The 14,532-nt window shown below is 46.4% G+C and overlaps 1 protein-coding gene across 1 annotated transcript in view; it reads left to right on the plus strand.

Moving 5' to 3' along the window:
* Positions 1–275: 275 nt before the first annotated feature.
* gcc2 (GRIP and coiled-coil domain containing 2) overlaps positions 276–14,532 on the plus strand; it is a gene marked incomplete at its 5' end in the record, with an annotated part of 16,803 nt that continues 2,546 nt past the window's right edge. Inside the window, 19 exons of the mRNA XM_080536827.1 lie at positions 276–281; positions 592–651; positions 1,087–1,171; positions 1,263–1,330; positions 2,450–2,554; positions 2,851–5,193; positions 5,454–5,517; positions 5,744–5,844; positions 5,992–6,090; positions 6,403–6,522; positions 8,866–9,030; positions 9,676–9,780; positions 10,290–10,452; positions 10,981–11,081; positions 11,318–11,395; positions 11,589–11,726; positions 12,452–12,573; positions 12,904–13,080; positions 13,172–13,380. Coding sequence (XP_080392953.1) covers positions 276–281; positions 592–651; positions 1,087–1,171; positions 1,263–1,330; positions 2,450–2,554; positions 2,851–5,193; positions 5,454–5,517; positions 5,744–5,844; positions 5,992–6,090; positions 6,403–6,522; positions 8,866–9,030; positions 9,676–9,780; positions 10,290–10,452; positions 10,981–11,081; positions 11,318–11,395; positions 11,589–11,726; positions 12,452–12,573; positions 12,904–13,080; positions 13,172–13,380 — 4,309 coding nt within the window. The remainder of the gene's footprint in view (positions 282–591; positions 652–1,086; positions 1,172–1,262; positions 1,331–2,449; positions 2,555–2,850; positions 5,194–5,453; positions 5,518–5,743; positions 5,845–5,991; positions 6,091–6,402; positions 6,523–8,865; positions 9,031–9,675; positions 9,781–10,289; positions 10,453–10,980; positions 11,082–11,317; positions 11,396–11,588; positions 11,727–12,451; positions 12,574–12,903; positions 13,081–13,171; positions 13,381–14,532) is intronic.

The raw sequence follows: 14,532 nt of genomic DNA on the forward strand, positions 1-14,532 counted from the left end.
ATTCTATGTAATGTTGTCGTAGAAATCTCTGTAATGTATTTCAGAGTGCACTTTAGTGGAATTGCGCAATACATGTGACGTGTAACCTACTGACGTCGGTTGACGAATGCGGAAATTCACTGTGGCTTTGGTAGATATCAAAACAGAGCAAATGCTTTAGTTGGGAAACCGGACATCAGCATAAGATTCATTGAGTTTCAATAATATACTTTTAGTAGCATATACGTTTCTGCTATTCACAGTAACTATTGGGAAGTTACAATCCCGTGATCAAGATGGAGGTAAGTATTGCTCCTGTACAGCCAGCAAGCCAGCTAGATTGCTAGCATAGCATAAACGACTCTGCCTGGCTGAAGTGTGACAGCAAGCTAAATCATCTTTGATAGCAAAGCTTTACCCATTCATCGATTTGTAAGTTTATGATGGACTACCTGTAGCATTGTTTGTGGAATTACTGGTGAGCTTGGGTTCACAACAAGAAACTACTACTTAGGCAGCCAATGATGCTAGTATGGCAGAACCTGATCTTACCCAGTGTGTCCCTGTGACAATAAGCAATCTTCTGTGTCTGCCATTACATTGTCTTTGCAGCAGCAGGGCAATGGTGCAGAGGTTGTGGCTTCGCCCCCTCCAGGTGCAGCAAAGTCAAAGGTAAGGTGCCTCTGCCTCATCATCAGACAGTATACCCTGACCCTAGCAGTATTCAGTTCACTAACCCTAACCCTAAACCATAATCCCCTTTCTCTGACAATACCCATCGATCTCCTCCTTACAGTATTTCCCACAGGGCTCTCAAGTCTCACGCATTGGGCGTGAGACAAGGTGTGGCGTTTGAGCGTGTGAACGGGTTGAAATGCATGTGTCTCACGCCCAATGCGTGAGACTTGAGAGCCCTGTTCCCAGATGTTGAAATGTTGTGTTGTTACTCTTATCAATCAAAAATCCATTGATCAGCTGTTTTGTTATTTCACTTCTTTCTCTACCTGTTCATTTGTGAGGGGCACTGAGTGAAAACTGATATAATATACTGAACATGAGAAGCGTCTAATACGTCTGCGTATATGGGTTTTGCTCTTCCCTCTTCAGCTGGACACATTATCCAAGGAAGACCTCATCAAGTTTGCCAAAAAGCAGATGGCTGCCATGCAGAATATGAAGACAAAATGTGCAGGTATATACAGTCAGTCACTATTCAATTCTAGGTTGTGTTTTAGTTATGATTTGTCATTTTGGAGAAAAATTACATCTATTTCCTGTTTTAGGTTTGGAGAAGGAGGTTGGCACCCTCAAAACGCAATCAAACAGCAGTTCAGATGAATCTATAATACAGGTTTGTATTATGACTCAAATGTTTACACCTGTTTCTGACACAGTTAGGTCCGGAAATATTTGGACAGTGACACAATTTCTATCATTTTGGCTCTGTACGCCACCACAATGGATTTGAAATGAAACAATCGAGATGCAATTGAAGTGACAACTTTCAGCTTTAATTCAAGGGGTTGAACAAAGATATTGTATGAAATGTTTAGGAATTGCAACCATTTTTATACACAGTCCCCTATTTTCAGGGGCTCAAATGTAATTGGACAAATTAACATTATCATGAATACAATTTTAATTTGTTATACTTTACCAAGAATCCTATGCAGGCAATGACTGCCTGAAGTCTGGAACACATGGACCTCACCAAATGCTGGGTTTCCTCCTTTGTGATGCTTTGCCCGGCCTTTACTGCAGCTGTCTTCAGTTGTTGTTTGTTTGTGGTTCTTTCTGCCTTTAGTTTTGTCTTCAGCAAGTGAAATGCATGCTTGTTCAGGTTGAGATCAGGTGACTGACTCAGCCATTGCAGAATTCCACTTCTTTGTGCGTTCACAGCAACAGCTTCCAAATGCAAATACCACAATTGGAATTAACGATAACGATAAAGAAATAAAAAAAGGAATAGCCCATGGGTCCATGAAACAGCATTTGAGTCAATTGTCCAATTACTTTTGGTCCCTTGAAAAAGAGGGAGCTAGAGCTATAATTAGTTTAGTTTGTTTATTTATTTAGCACACAAGAGATTGTGCAAGGAGGGAACGAAGCCCAGAAGGCTTGTACATAGTTCCACTCCCGTCAATATCTAAAATATTCCTAAACCCCTCAAATTAAAGCTGAGAGTCTGTACATTAAGCCCATATTCATTATATAATTTGAATTTGTAACTTGAATATGTTTTGGTAAACAGCTAAAATAACAGTCCAAATATATATGGACCTAACTGCATATGCTTTTTAAAGTTAAAATCTGTTGGTTCTGATGAGTTGCAAAGGGAGACATTTTGGTTTGTTTATTTTCCTCCCCGATGCAAATCACCCTAATGTTGTTGTTGTTGAAAAAATATCCTGGTCAGCTTACCTGGTAAGATAAAGGTAAATTAGGTACATATGATGTCCTTATGTAACAGGAGCTGACAGAGAGGATGAGTGCTGTGCTGCTGGAGAAGGCTGAGACTCAGCAGAGTCTGGTGTTGATGCGCAAGGATAATGAGAAGGCAAAGCAGCAGGCCAATGTAAGATGAAACATAATACAATGCAAATTATCCTCCACCTGGTGATGGATATTTGCATTTAGCTTTACCTCACAAGTCACATAAGATATGTGCATGCATTGCAAGCTCTACTGTATCTATCTGTGTAGCTCTCTCATTTTACTCTTTCAAGAATAAATTAAATAACAAAATATCAAAATAAATTGGTTGATGTAAACAAGTATTATGATTGGCCAAGATGCGTTCAAATATATATAATAGCGTCTTCTTCTAATTAGTACCTCACTAGTATGTGTTTGTCTGTTGAACATGACTAGGATGCATTGGAGAAGTTGGCAACACTTCAAGGAGAGCAAGACCAAGCAAAAGGAGAGCACCAGAAAAAGATTTATGCTTTGGAGAAGACCATGGAAATATGCAAAGCCAATCATAAGGAGGAAGTTGGCCATTTCCAGAAGCTTCTGTGGGAGAAAGAAGAGAGTGACAGGGAGAAAGAGAGGGAAAGAGAGAAAGAAAGAGAACAGGTTGACATGAGCAGGAATGTAGAGGCCATTCAGCGTAGCCTGGAGTCCCAGCTCCTCAGTCTGCAGAAGGAGCTGGATGAAGCCAGAGAGCAGAGCGCCAGGACAGCTGCAGCCCTGCAGGAGGACCACCAGAGGGTGCTAACTGAGGCGCAGCAGGAAGTAGAGAACCTGAGAGAAGAGCTAGCCCAGAAGAGCCTGCAGCACGAGGAGGAACTAAGAGCCCTGGAGGAGGACAGTGAGATGGAGAGAGAACGTTTGCTCCTGCTCCATGAGGAGCTTACGGAGCAGCTGGCTCTCAAAGACAGCTTCCTTCAGGACGTGCAGGAGGAAGAGGAGGAGCCAGGCCACGGTTCTGGGATCGCCAGGATGTTGGAGCTCTCTGGCTGCAGCCAGAGTGACATGAGTGACGGCGAGACAGAGACGGGAAGATTCAGAGGAGCCCTGGATGACCTGCAGTCCCAGAATACCATGCTGCAGGATGAGCTGACGTTCCTAGGCAATGTGAAGAGCGAGTTGGAGGCGGAGCTAGAGCGGGTGAGGGAGGAGTTTCAACTGGAGAAGGAGGAGCTGGAGTTTAAGATCGACGAGCTGCAGATGACCCGAGATAGCATCACCCCAGACTCTTTGACCACTAAAGCTGACCAGCGCAAACAGGAGGCTCCCACCCTCACAGCACTCCAAGAAAGTGGACCACAGAAAGACCAAGAGGATGGCCAGCCTGACCCAGACAAACAGACACGGGATGGCCAGCCTGACCAAGACAAGCAGATGTTGACTCTAGAGGACCAGCAGAGACTGATCCTGGAGCTTGAGGAGATGAGGGGTCAGTATGAGGCCCTTGCCAAAGAGAGAAGCTCGGCCGTTGCTGAATATGAACGCACCAGAGACATCCTCAGAGGTCTGGAGGCTGAACTGTGCCAGCGGACCGGAGACGTCAGACAGTATGAGGCCATGAAGGAGCTGGGGGCGAGTGCTGCTCTGGAGCTCCAGGAGAGGGTAAGAGGGCTGAGTGAGGAGAAGGATGTGCTCTTGGAGAGTGTTATGGGTGTGTCTGAGGAGAGGGACAGCCTACAGGAGAGGGTCCTGGGCTTGGAGCAGAGACTGGAAGACTCCCTGGGACAGACACAGGCAGTGGAAGGGCTACAGCAGCAGCTCCAGGCCACTGTGGAGGAGAAGACAGCGTTAGTGGTCGAGCTAAAGGCCTCTGTGGAGGACCTGGGCAGGCAAAACGGGGAGATCCTCTCTCAGCTGCAGATGAAGGAGAGTGCAGTGCAGGAGCTGGAGGAGATGCTGACCACTGTGACCACAGAGGGTGAGAGGGCACAGTCACTACTGGAGTTCAGAGAGAAGGAGCTGGAGAGGCTGAGAGAGGAGAGAGTGAAGGAGGTGGAGAGGTGGAAAGAAGAGAACAGCCAAGAGCATGAGAAGACTATCACTCTGGAGCAGACGGTATCAGGCCTTTCCAGGGAGAAGGAGGATCTACAGCGGAACCTAGAGGAGCTGTCTGCAGCTCTGACCACAGTGACTGTCTTGGAGGGCAGGCTGGAGCAAGCGGCTGCAGAGAACCAGCAGCAGGAATCTAGCCTGCAGACCTTAGCAGAGGATATGGCTGCTCTGCAGAGCAAAGAGGAGCAGGCCCAGGTCACCATCAGGACCCTGCAGGAGCAGTCCGAGGCCCTCGGCAGCCCCACAGAGGAGGTGCAGGAGCTGCGGGCTCATGTGGAGGAGCTGGAGCAGGAGAGGAACATGCTGAGGAGCGGTCTGGAGGAGGCACAGAGGGAGGGGAGGTCGGGGGAGGAGCAGGAGGAGCTTCAGTCTTGTATAGTGGAGTTGGAGAAGGAGAGGACCATGCTGAAGAGTAACTTACAAGAGGTGGTCTCGGACACAGAGGCTCTGCAGAGAGACCTGGGGGAGATGAGGCTGGCCAATGAGAAGATGAGAGGAGAGAACCAGGGGCTGGTAGCCCAGATCAGCCAGGTCTCAGAGACCCTGGCAGCGAAAGACATGGAGGAAGAACACATGGAGAGAGCGAAGGAGGAAACGGACATGGAGAAAAAGAGGATGGAGCTTCAGCAGCAATTGACCGAGAAGGATTCTCTCATATCACAGTTAAGGAGTGAGATGGCTGCCTTACAGGTAGGCAGTGGTCTCAGTTGTATTACAGTAAACCAGACATCTAACGATGTTATTATGTATCTATCTACTGCATGCTGTAGCTAAACGTGTTATTCCTTGATTTTATTCAAGCGATTCGGTTTGTGGCAGTGACTGCTGAAGTCTTTCTCATTAGTTCTACTGATTGACTCTCTCTCTCTCTCTCTCTCTCTCTCTCTCTCTCTCTCTCTCTCTCTCTCTCTCTCTCTCTCTCTCTCTCTCTCTCTCTCGCTGTCCTCCAGCAGTCTGCAGCCAACTCTGATGCCTCTCAGGAGAATGTACCCAGTCAGCTCACTGACAAAATTGGTATGGATTTAATTAGGCTACTCTTTTAATGGAGAGCTCCAATAGGGAACAATAATGTACAATTGTTTGATATCTATTCATAATGTATTATTGCCCTATTTAAACTGACTGAAGAATGACTGATTCAAAGAACCAACATGATTTAGTGACTCTGATTCGGTCAATGGTACCTTTGGATCACTCTGGATCCTTCTGTGACTGACCCATGTTTCCTGAACGATCCCAGGCGTCATGGAGAAAGAGAGCAAAGAGAAGGATGAGAGGATGAACAAGATCAAAGCTGTGGCCGTGAAAGCCCGGAAGGAACTGGACACCAGCAGGAAAGAGGTATGACGGGTACCTACAGAAAAAGGTGTATAGGCCTCAGAAGTACAGTAGGTTGTATCTCCAATACGACTGTACCGATGAAGAGTAAGAACAATGTGAAGAGAAGACAATAGAGATGAGAGTTTTTTTTTTTGTATTGTTTCCCAGGTTGCAACTCTGAAGGGGGAGGTGGAGACACTGAAGGCAGAGAGAGAGAGAGTGACCAGCTCGATGAAGGACATCATCCATGGCGCTGAGGGATACAAGGTACCTGACACTGACCCCTGACCCCTGACCCATAACCCCTAACCCAAGGTCTTCCGGGATATGAGGTTGCTAAGTGTGCTCACGATATGAAGCTTTCTGTTTCTGTTGTGGAGCATAATCCACAAGGGTTGCAATAATTGGCCTTAGATCTTTGTTTATGAGATGGAAACCAATCGAGATCAAATCACTCTGTGTGCTTTGTTCCTAACCAAAAATAGAAACACTGTCAAGTGACTTTGATCTATAGTGTTTTGTTTTCCTGCGCTCAGCTGCCGAAGAGGTATTTAATAATGAAGTGGGTGTGATTGGCAGAACCTGCAGATGGATTACGACAGGCAGACGGAGCAGCTGGATAAGGAGAAAGAGAAGGTAGAGGCAGCAGAGAGGCAGATGGCAGAGCTGACCAAACGTCTGAACACAGCAGTCACACAGGTAACACAACACAGCAGTCACACAGGTAACACAACACAGCAGTCACACAGGTAACACAACACAGCAGTCACACAGGTAACACAACACAGCAGTCACACAGGTAACACAACGCAGCAGTCACACAGGTAACACAACACAGCAGTCACACAGGTAACACAACGCAGCATTCACACAGGTAACACAACACAGCAGTCACACAGGTAACACAACGCAGCAGTCACACAGGTAACACAACACAGCAGTCACACAGGTAACACAACACAGCAGTCACACAGGTAACACAACACAGCAGTCACACAGGTAACACAACACAGCACACACACACGGGGGGGGGGGAGGTCCTTCAACTAGTCACTTCCTCTTAGGGGTGCAACGGTTCTCGGTTTTTTTACGGACGGTACGGTTTGCGTTCCACGGCTCAATTCACTAGTGAACCGTGACGGTTTTCGTTTTTCGTTTTTTTTTTTTTTTTTTTTTTTAACCTTTATTTTACCAGGAAGTCACATTGAGATTAAAACCTCTTTTACAAGAGAGACCTGGCCAAGACAGGGTCAAAATAGTAGCTTAAAAAAACTGTTCAGATAACAAGACAGGACATAAGACAGTGGCAACAATACAATAGACAAACAATGGTAGGGGTATTTACAAGGTGATTAAAACATTGAGAAGTCTAACCAAAGCAGGTACAGCGAGCGGTGACCACATCCTTTAATCTACGCTTGAAGATACTTATGGAAATAAGGGCCTCTAATTTAAAAGTAGTCTGTAGGTCATTCCAAGACCAAGGGCCATAATAAGACAAGCTTGCCCTTCCAACATTGTTCATGATAAGTGGCACCTTGTATTGTAGCCATCTACGAGACCTGAGACCCGAGCCACTCGGTATAGGGATGAACTTCAGGCCCAGATAATTCGGTAAGAAGCCAGAGATGATTTTAAACACAAGAGTGTACCAGTGTTGGAGCCTTCTGACAGAAAGAGATGGCCATCCAACCAGACTATACAGTGTACAGTGATGGGTCCTGAAGGCACTATTGGTGATGTATCTTAGAACCGAATGATACAGGGGGTCTAGCTTGGATAAAGTGGACAGAGAAGCAAACCTATATACTGTATCACCATAATCCAATTGTGAAAGGAAAAGGGCGGAGACAAGACGTTTTCTGGAAGCCAAGGAAAAGCAAGATTTAAATCTATACAGGAAGCCCACTGTACGCTTAAGCTTTATGGCGAGAAGATCAATTTGGCCGCGTTCGTAAATTAGCTCTGAGAGCGCCGGAGCGTCCACGTGAATGCCTCGAACGCGGCCTTTGGTCAGAGGTCGAGTTGGTCTGGAACGTTTGTTTCTGAACCGAACCGTACCGAAAACCGTGACCCAAAATACCGAACCGTACCGAACCGTGGGCCAACTGAACCGTTGCACCCCTACTTCCTCTAGTCATAGCCTCTACTGCTTCAGTTTTTGCTAATATCAAAGGACTGGGTAGTCACCAGCAATATGGTCATGGCTCATCCTTCTATATAGCCTACACACCTGGCACTTTCAAATCATTCAAATCGAAATACTCCCACACACACACTTAACCTATGCAGTTTATTTAATGGTGACGTTTCAGTCTGTGACCTTTAATCAAGAGTGTTCAATTCAACATTCAAATCTGGAATCACTGAATACTTTTTTGGCCACTATTTTTTATGGCCTCTATTGTCTTCTCGTCTTTTGCTGTATTTTTAAATAATGTATGTAAAGCACTTTGAATTGCCCCTGTATGAAATGTGCTATACAAATAAACTTGCCTTGCCTTGCCTTGCCATGCCATCTGGAAACGACCAATTCATCCATTCAATTTGTATTGTTGGAAGATGGCTCCCTTGGGTGAAAAACAATAACAGTGACAGTTATTTCCAAGATGTGTTAAATGCCTATGTGCTCGTTAACTGCCCATCAGTTGTGAATGGGTGAACATTAGAGGTATCCTACCACCACACTTGTCGAGTGCCTTATTTTCTCAGAATTGTGTCTTTCCAGTGACATAACAAACTGCAGGTAAATTAGCCAGTGGCTGAGTTCCATCTGGTGTTTGAGCATTCTCTGCCTTCTGAGGGAGGCAATGTTTCTGCTTGTGTGAGCTGAGGGTTCTCTGGGGGAATACAGTCTGAGAGTCTAGTCAGTGATATCAAAACAGACTGGGTATATTATTGTTTGATATTCTTACCAGGAGAAGATGATGTGACGTTATCTTTGATGTTGATTCGGTATCCCTGGCTGATACGGGAAATGGGCCTGATGTTTGTCAGATTCACATGAGTGAGTTTCTCCTCTCCCCTGTGTGTTCTCTCCAGCACGAGCAGCTGTGGTCAGAGAAAGAAGACATGTTGGCTGGTATGGAGACTCTGAGGAACACTGTGAGACAACTGGAGGGACAGCTACAGGAGCTTCACCGACACACAGCCGCCCAGGACAGAGACCTACAGGCAGAGAGACTACTGAAGGAGCAGAAAATGAAGGTGTGTGTGTGTGTGTGTGTGTGTGTGCACGTGTGTGCATGTGTGTGTGTGTGCATGTGTGTGTGTGTGTGCGTGTGTGTGTGTGTGTGTGTGTGTGTGCGCACGTGCGTGCCTCTTTGCGCACGTGTGCGTGTGTGTGTGCAAAGAGGCAGGTCTCTGCTCTGTGTTGCTTTGTGTCTGTGCAGCTCCACTGCCTGTTCCTTTGTAAACACAGACTCGCACACAAGGAGCGCACACACACGCGCGCGCAAAGAGGCACGCACGCCTCGTGTGCGAGTCTGTGTTTACAGAGGGATAGGCAGAGGAGCTGCAAAGCAACACAGAGCAGAGACCTGCAGGCAGAGGGGAAAGTGAAGGAGCAGAAGATAAAAGTATAGCCCTCGGCAGGCCAGGAAAACACTCAGAGAGAGAGAGAGAGAGAGAATAGACAGAGGCTGCAATGTCATGTACCGTTCTGTACTGTCTGTGTGCTCTAGGACTCTGAGAGAGGCAACAGTACTCTGCCTCTTCTTCAGTGTGATGTCTCCACCAAACCATTACAACTTTTCAGATGCCAAAAATACAATTTATTTTGTTTTGTTCATTTATTTTGACAAGAGATATCAACGTTTGTGCTTCTGTGTGTTTGTGTGTCTGCCTCTCCAGGAGTTGACGTCTGCAATGAAAGAGGTCGAGGAGTTGACGACTCAGCTGCGCAAACAGAAGCAGCAGTCTCAGCAGACAGCACAGGAGCTGGAGCAGCTACGCAAGGTTTACACACGCACACACACACACACACACACACACACACACAGACACAGAGAGCAAAACAGAACGGAATAAACTCACTCAAATGAATCTGACAAACATCAGTTCCATTGGCCGTATCAGCCAGAGAAACAACAACGTATGTTTAGGCCTCTCAAACATCATCAACCGTTAAGAATCGCTCAAATCAAGAAATGGGAAGCCCTTACTCAAACGCTGTACCATGAGCAGTGTGATGTGTCGCCTCTCGTCTGAAAAACAACAATCAGAAGAAAAAAAGGAAAAAAAAGGATATAAAAGTAGCTTTTTAGCCTGGAGGCGCCGAAGGCTGCCTCTCCATTAGCAGAGCCGTGCTGAGAGGAGAGACATATAGGTATACAGCACGCGCTCAGTGTTTATGGACCCAATCCTAACAGGACATGTACGCCCACATACTCCATTGGTGTCAAATCTCCCATAAAAACCAATGCACGATTTATTAAATGTATCTTGTGTGTGTTTTGTGTGTGTAGGAAGCCCAGCAGAGTTCTCTCATGGATATGGAGATGGCAGACTATGAGCGCCTGGTCAGAGAGCTCAACACCAAACTGTCAGAGCGAGATGTGTGTGTGGAGGAGCTGAGGGCACAGATACACACACAGTCTCAGAAAGAGGACACACTCCACCAGGAAATAGGTATAGCACATACATACACACACACACACACACACACACACACACACACACATACACACACACACAACACAATTTTAGTCTATTATGACTCTTGAGCAACTACAGACCAAAAACAAGTACAGTAGCTCATAGATTCCACAATCACACATTTGCCTCACTGTCGCGCTTTACAACTAAAGAGTTAATCTAAACAACTTCTCTAATCAAGCTGTGTTAGATCAAAAGGCCCACCTGCTCCTGAATGCCTCTCATGATAATGATGCTCTTTACAATTACAATTTATTATACTAAACCAGGTTATAGCTGATGAAAAGGCCTCTATATTATATATATAATATAATATTAATAATAATTAATTAATTATTTAAGTATTATATAATTATATATTATATTATTATTTAATTAATTAATTATAATGAATAATTAATAATAATAATATTATAATATTATAATATATATATCTAATATATATATATATATGAAATATATATAATATTATATATTCTGTATGTTGGTGTGTTCCTCCAGAGAATCTCAAGTCTCAGCTGGACCAGGGGGAGGAGAAGAGCTCCAAGATGAAACAGCTACTGGTGAAGACCAAAAAGGACCTAGCCGACGCCAAGAAACAGGTCAGTTGCCTAGGGGGTGCTGTGCGTGTGCGTGTGCGTGTGTGTGTGTGTGTGTGTGTGTGTGTGTGTGTGTGTGTGTGTGTGTGTGTGTGTATGTATGTATGTATGTGTGTGTGTGTGTGTGTGTGTGTGTGTGTGTGGTATTGCGTAATGACGTGTCGGCCTGGTGGTGGGGAGGACCGTTTGTAGTGTAGTTTGTATGCGTATAACGTGCTTCTGTTTGTGTGTGTGTGCAGGACGCCTCTCAGATGATGCTCCAGGCCTCTCTGAAGGGAGAACTGGAAGCACACCAACAGCAGCTGGAGGGCTCCAAGGTAGAAAATCACACTTTCAATGTAAAATCTCCATCGAAGATGCTTTTTAGTCTAGGATTAGGCTTGTCTGTGAAACCGGCTCCATGTGTTCTAGCCGTGGTTTCGGCAAAAAAAGGATACACCGGTTATCACTTTAGGATAAGATAACTTAAGGAAAAATATACTTTTCCTTCTGTTTTGTTCGGGAGTGTAGATCCAGGTCTGTGATTTGACGGCGGAGCGCCATAGACTTCAGGAGCAGCTGAGATCAATGATGGAGCATCAGCAGAGGACAACCAGCTCTTTACAACACAGAATCACTGCACTACAGGAGGAGTGTAACACTGCCAAGGTACACACACACACACACACACACACACACACACACACACACACACACACACACACACACCCACCCCCCCTTCTCCCCATGTAATATCCCTGAGGACCATCCATAACCCACTGTAAGAGTGCTTTCTCTCCCTCCCTTCCCCTCTCTCTCTCTTTTTCTCCCTACTCTCTAGCACAGTAATAAAAAAGGGTGCTCTCTCTATCTTCTCTACGCTCTATCGCTATATTCCAGCCCAGCTCTGGACTGCTCTCCGGTGCTGTAGAAATGTTGTTATAGATTATCCATCAGTAGTGTGTGAGTTGCAGCCTTGCTAAATGGCTCAAGCCAAATTTCGATAGAGGGGTGATGTGTGTGAGGGATGTCCCCCTGGGACTAAAGGCGAATGATGAATGGAATAGCCTAGCTCCACAGTAAAGGAAGTGCTGCTCGGTTTCCAGGGACTTGCACACACAGTAGTGTTAATTACACACACACACACACACACACACACACACACACACACACACACACACACACACACTCCTGCAAAGAATTGGGGTTAATTAACTTTGCTGGCTGGAGGCCAGGCCTATCTAGAGAAACAAAGCTATACTATACACAATAATTGTTATTGAAGAAGAAATTCTCTTTAGTTTAGTCTTAATCGGACAGAATATTCTGTGTTGGTAAATATTCAGTGTTATCTGAGTCTTAACATGACTGAATGTCTGGTGTTGTATTAACAGGCTGAGCTTGCGTCAACCGGAGCAGAGTTTGACAGTTACAAGGTCCGTGTCCACAACGTCCTGAAACAACAGAAAACAAAGAGCTCAGCCCAGAGCGACGGAGACGCCAGCAAGCAGGAAAGGTTAGTAGTAGTAGGTAGTAGTTAGTAGTAGGGTACGTGTGTGTGTGTGTGTGTGTGTGTGTGTGTGTGCGCGTGTGCGTGTGTGCGTGTGTGTGTGTGTGTGCGGCCGTGTGTGTGTGTGCGTGCGTGTGCGTGCGTGCGTGCAGTGCTTCCCATGCATAGATGAGACTGTGACGGGCCACCATAGTCTAATTTGTCCTGCCATAGTCTCATCCTCACCATCTCTCTCTCTCTCTCTCTCTCTCTCTCTCCACCATCATCCTGCTCATCACAACCTGGTGATGGACGACTGTGTGTGTGTGTGTTTGTGTGTGTGTGTGTGTGTTCCAGGGATCAGGTAGAGAGCATGGTGGACCAGTTGAAGGCCAAGCTGCAGGACAGTCAGCAGAGTCTCCAGGCCAACATGTGTGAGCTCCAGCAGCTGCAGACTGAACATGACACCCTGCTGGAGAGACACAACAAAATCCTGCAGGAGACCGTCACTAAAGAGGCCGACCTCAGAGAGAGGTACTTGTGTCCTTGTCTACTTCTTCTATGTCTGTCTATGCTTACAAGTCGATGGACAACCCTTCGTCTGACCCCCTCCCCCCTCCCCCAGACTCCTCTCCCTGCAGGCGACGAGTATGTCCCTGCGGACTGAGCATGCCCAGACGGTAGGTCAGCTGACCTCTCAGACCGAAGCTCAGCGTTCTGGCTTCAGGGATCAGATACGCCACCTGCAGGAGGAACACAGAAGTACCGTGGAGACGCTGCAGAACCAGATCGGCAGGCTGGAGAACCAAATGTTCACCCTGCAGAACCACACCAGTAAGACACAGGGCAGGGATAACCAGTCACACCAGTCATGCCTCGAATAGAGGTGTGTGTGTGTGTGTGTGTGTGTGTGTGTGTGTGTGTGTGTGTGTGTGTGTGTGTGTGTGTGGGGTGGTTGGATACAATTCAGAGGTTTGCGGTCACAGGGGTCCTTTCGAATGACGGCAGAGAGAGGCTGTGAGAAACGTCGATCAACTCAGGAGCCGCGTTTTGTTTAGTTTTTATGGGTCTGTGGGTATTGGAGTGGGTTTCTGAGTACAGCAGAGGCTCATAAATCACCTCCCACACATCTGCCCACTGGAGTCAGTCAGTGTAAACACACACACACACACACACAGATGGCTATAGAAATCTTTTGTATTGCTCCAGGCACTGTACACCTATACTAGTGTTAGTACACGCCAGACAGCTCTCTCTAAGAAAAGAGGGTTTTAACAGAGGCATGATGCTTGATGTGTGAGTCCAGCAGCCCCAGCTGAGACAGACTTCCAAGCCTCTCTCTCTCTCTCTCTCTCTCTCTCTCTCTCTCTCTCTCTCTCTCTCTCTCTCTCTCTCTCTCTCTCTCTCTCTCTCTCTCTCTCTCTCTCTCTCTCTCTCTCTCTCTCTCTCTCTCTCTCTCTCTCTCTCTCTCTCTCTCTCTCTCTCTCTCTCTCTCTCTCTCTCTCTCTCTCTCTCTCTCTCTCTCTCTCTCTCTCTCTCTCTCTCTCTCTCTCTCTCTCTCTCTCTCTCAGTGAGTGAGTGTGTGTGTGTGTGTCTTCATCTTAGCATGGCCAGGTGTTGGGGAGTGGGCCACAGGGGCCCTATGCATGCAGCTTTAACCCACCCCTCTGGGTGGCACCCAGCACATGGGCATCTGGAGCGACTGGTCATTAGTGCCATGCTACCAACACACAGTGCACAGCAGTTTTAACACGGCCCCCCTTTCAATCGTCGTCATTCTCCTCTCGTTCGTACTGTATGTGTTAAGTGTAAGAAATGTGGTTGAAGCCTGTCCCTGGTTTGTGCATTGGCACAGGTGTAGTTACCCTCAGCAATTGTCTGATTTCATGAAAATGAAATATTCAGCTCGAGTGTGTGTGTGTGTGTGTGTGTGTGTGTGTGTGTGTGTGTGTGTGTGTGTGTGTGTGTGTGTGTGTGCGTGTGTGT

The sequence above is a fragment of the Nansenia antarctica genome, assembly GCF_963989245.1.
Source record: "Nansenia antarctica genome assembly, chromosome: 7".
In the NCBI taxonomy this organism is placed as follows: Eukaryota; Metazoa; Chordata; class Actinopteri; order Argentiniformes; family Microstomatidae; genus Nansenia; species Nansenia antarctica.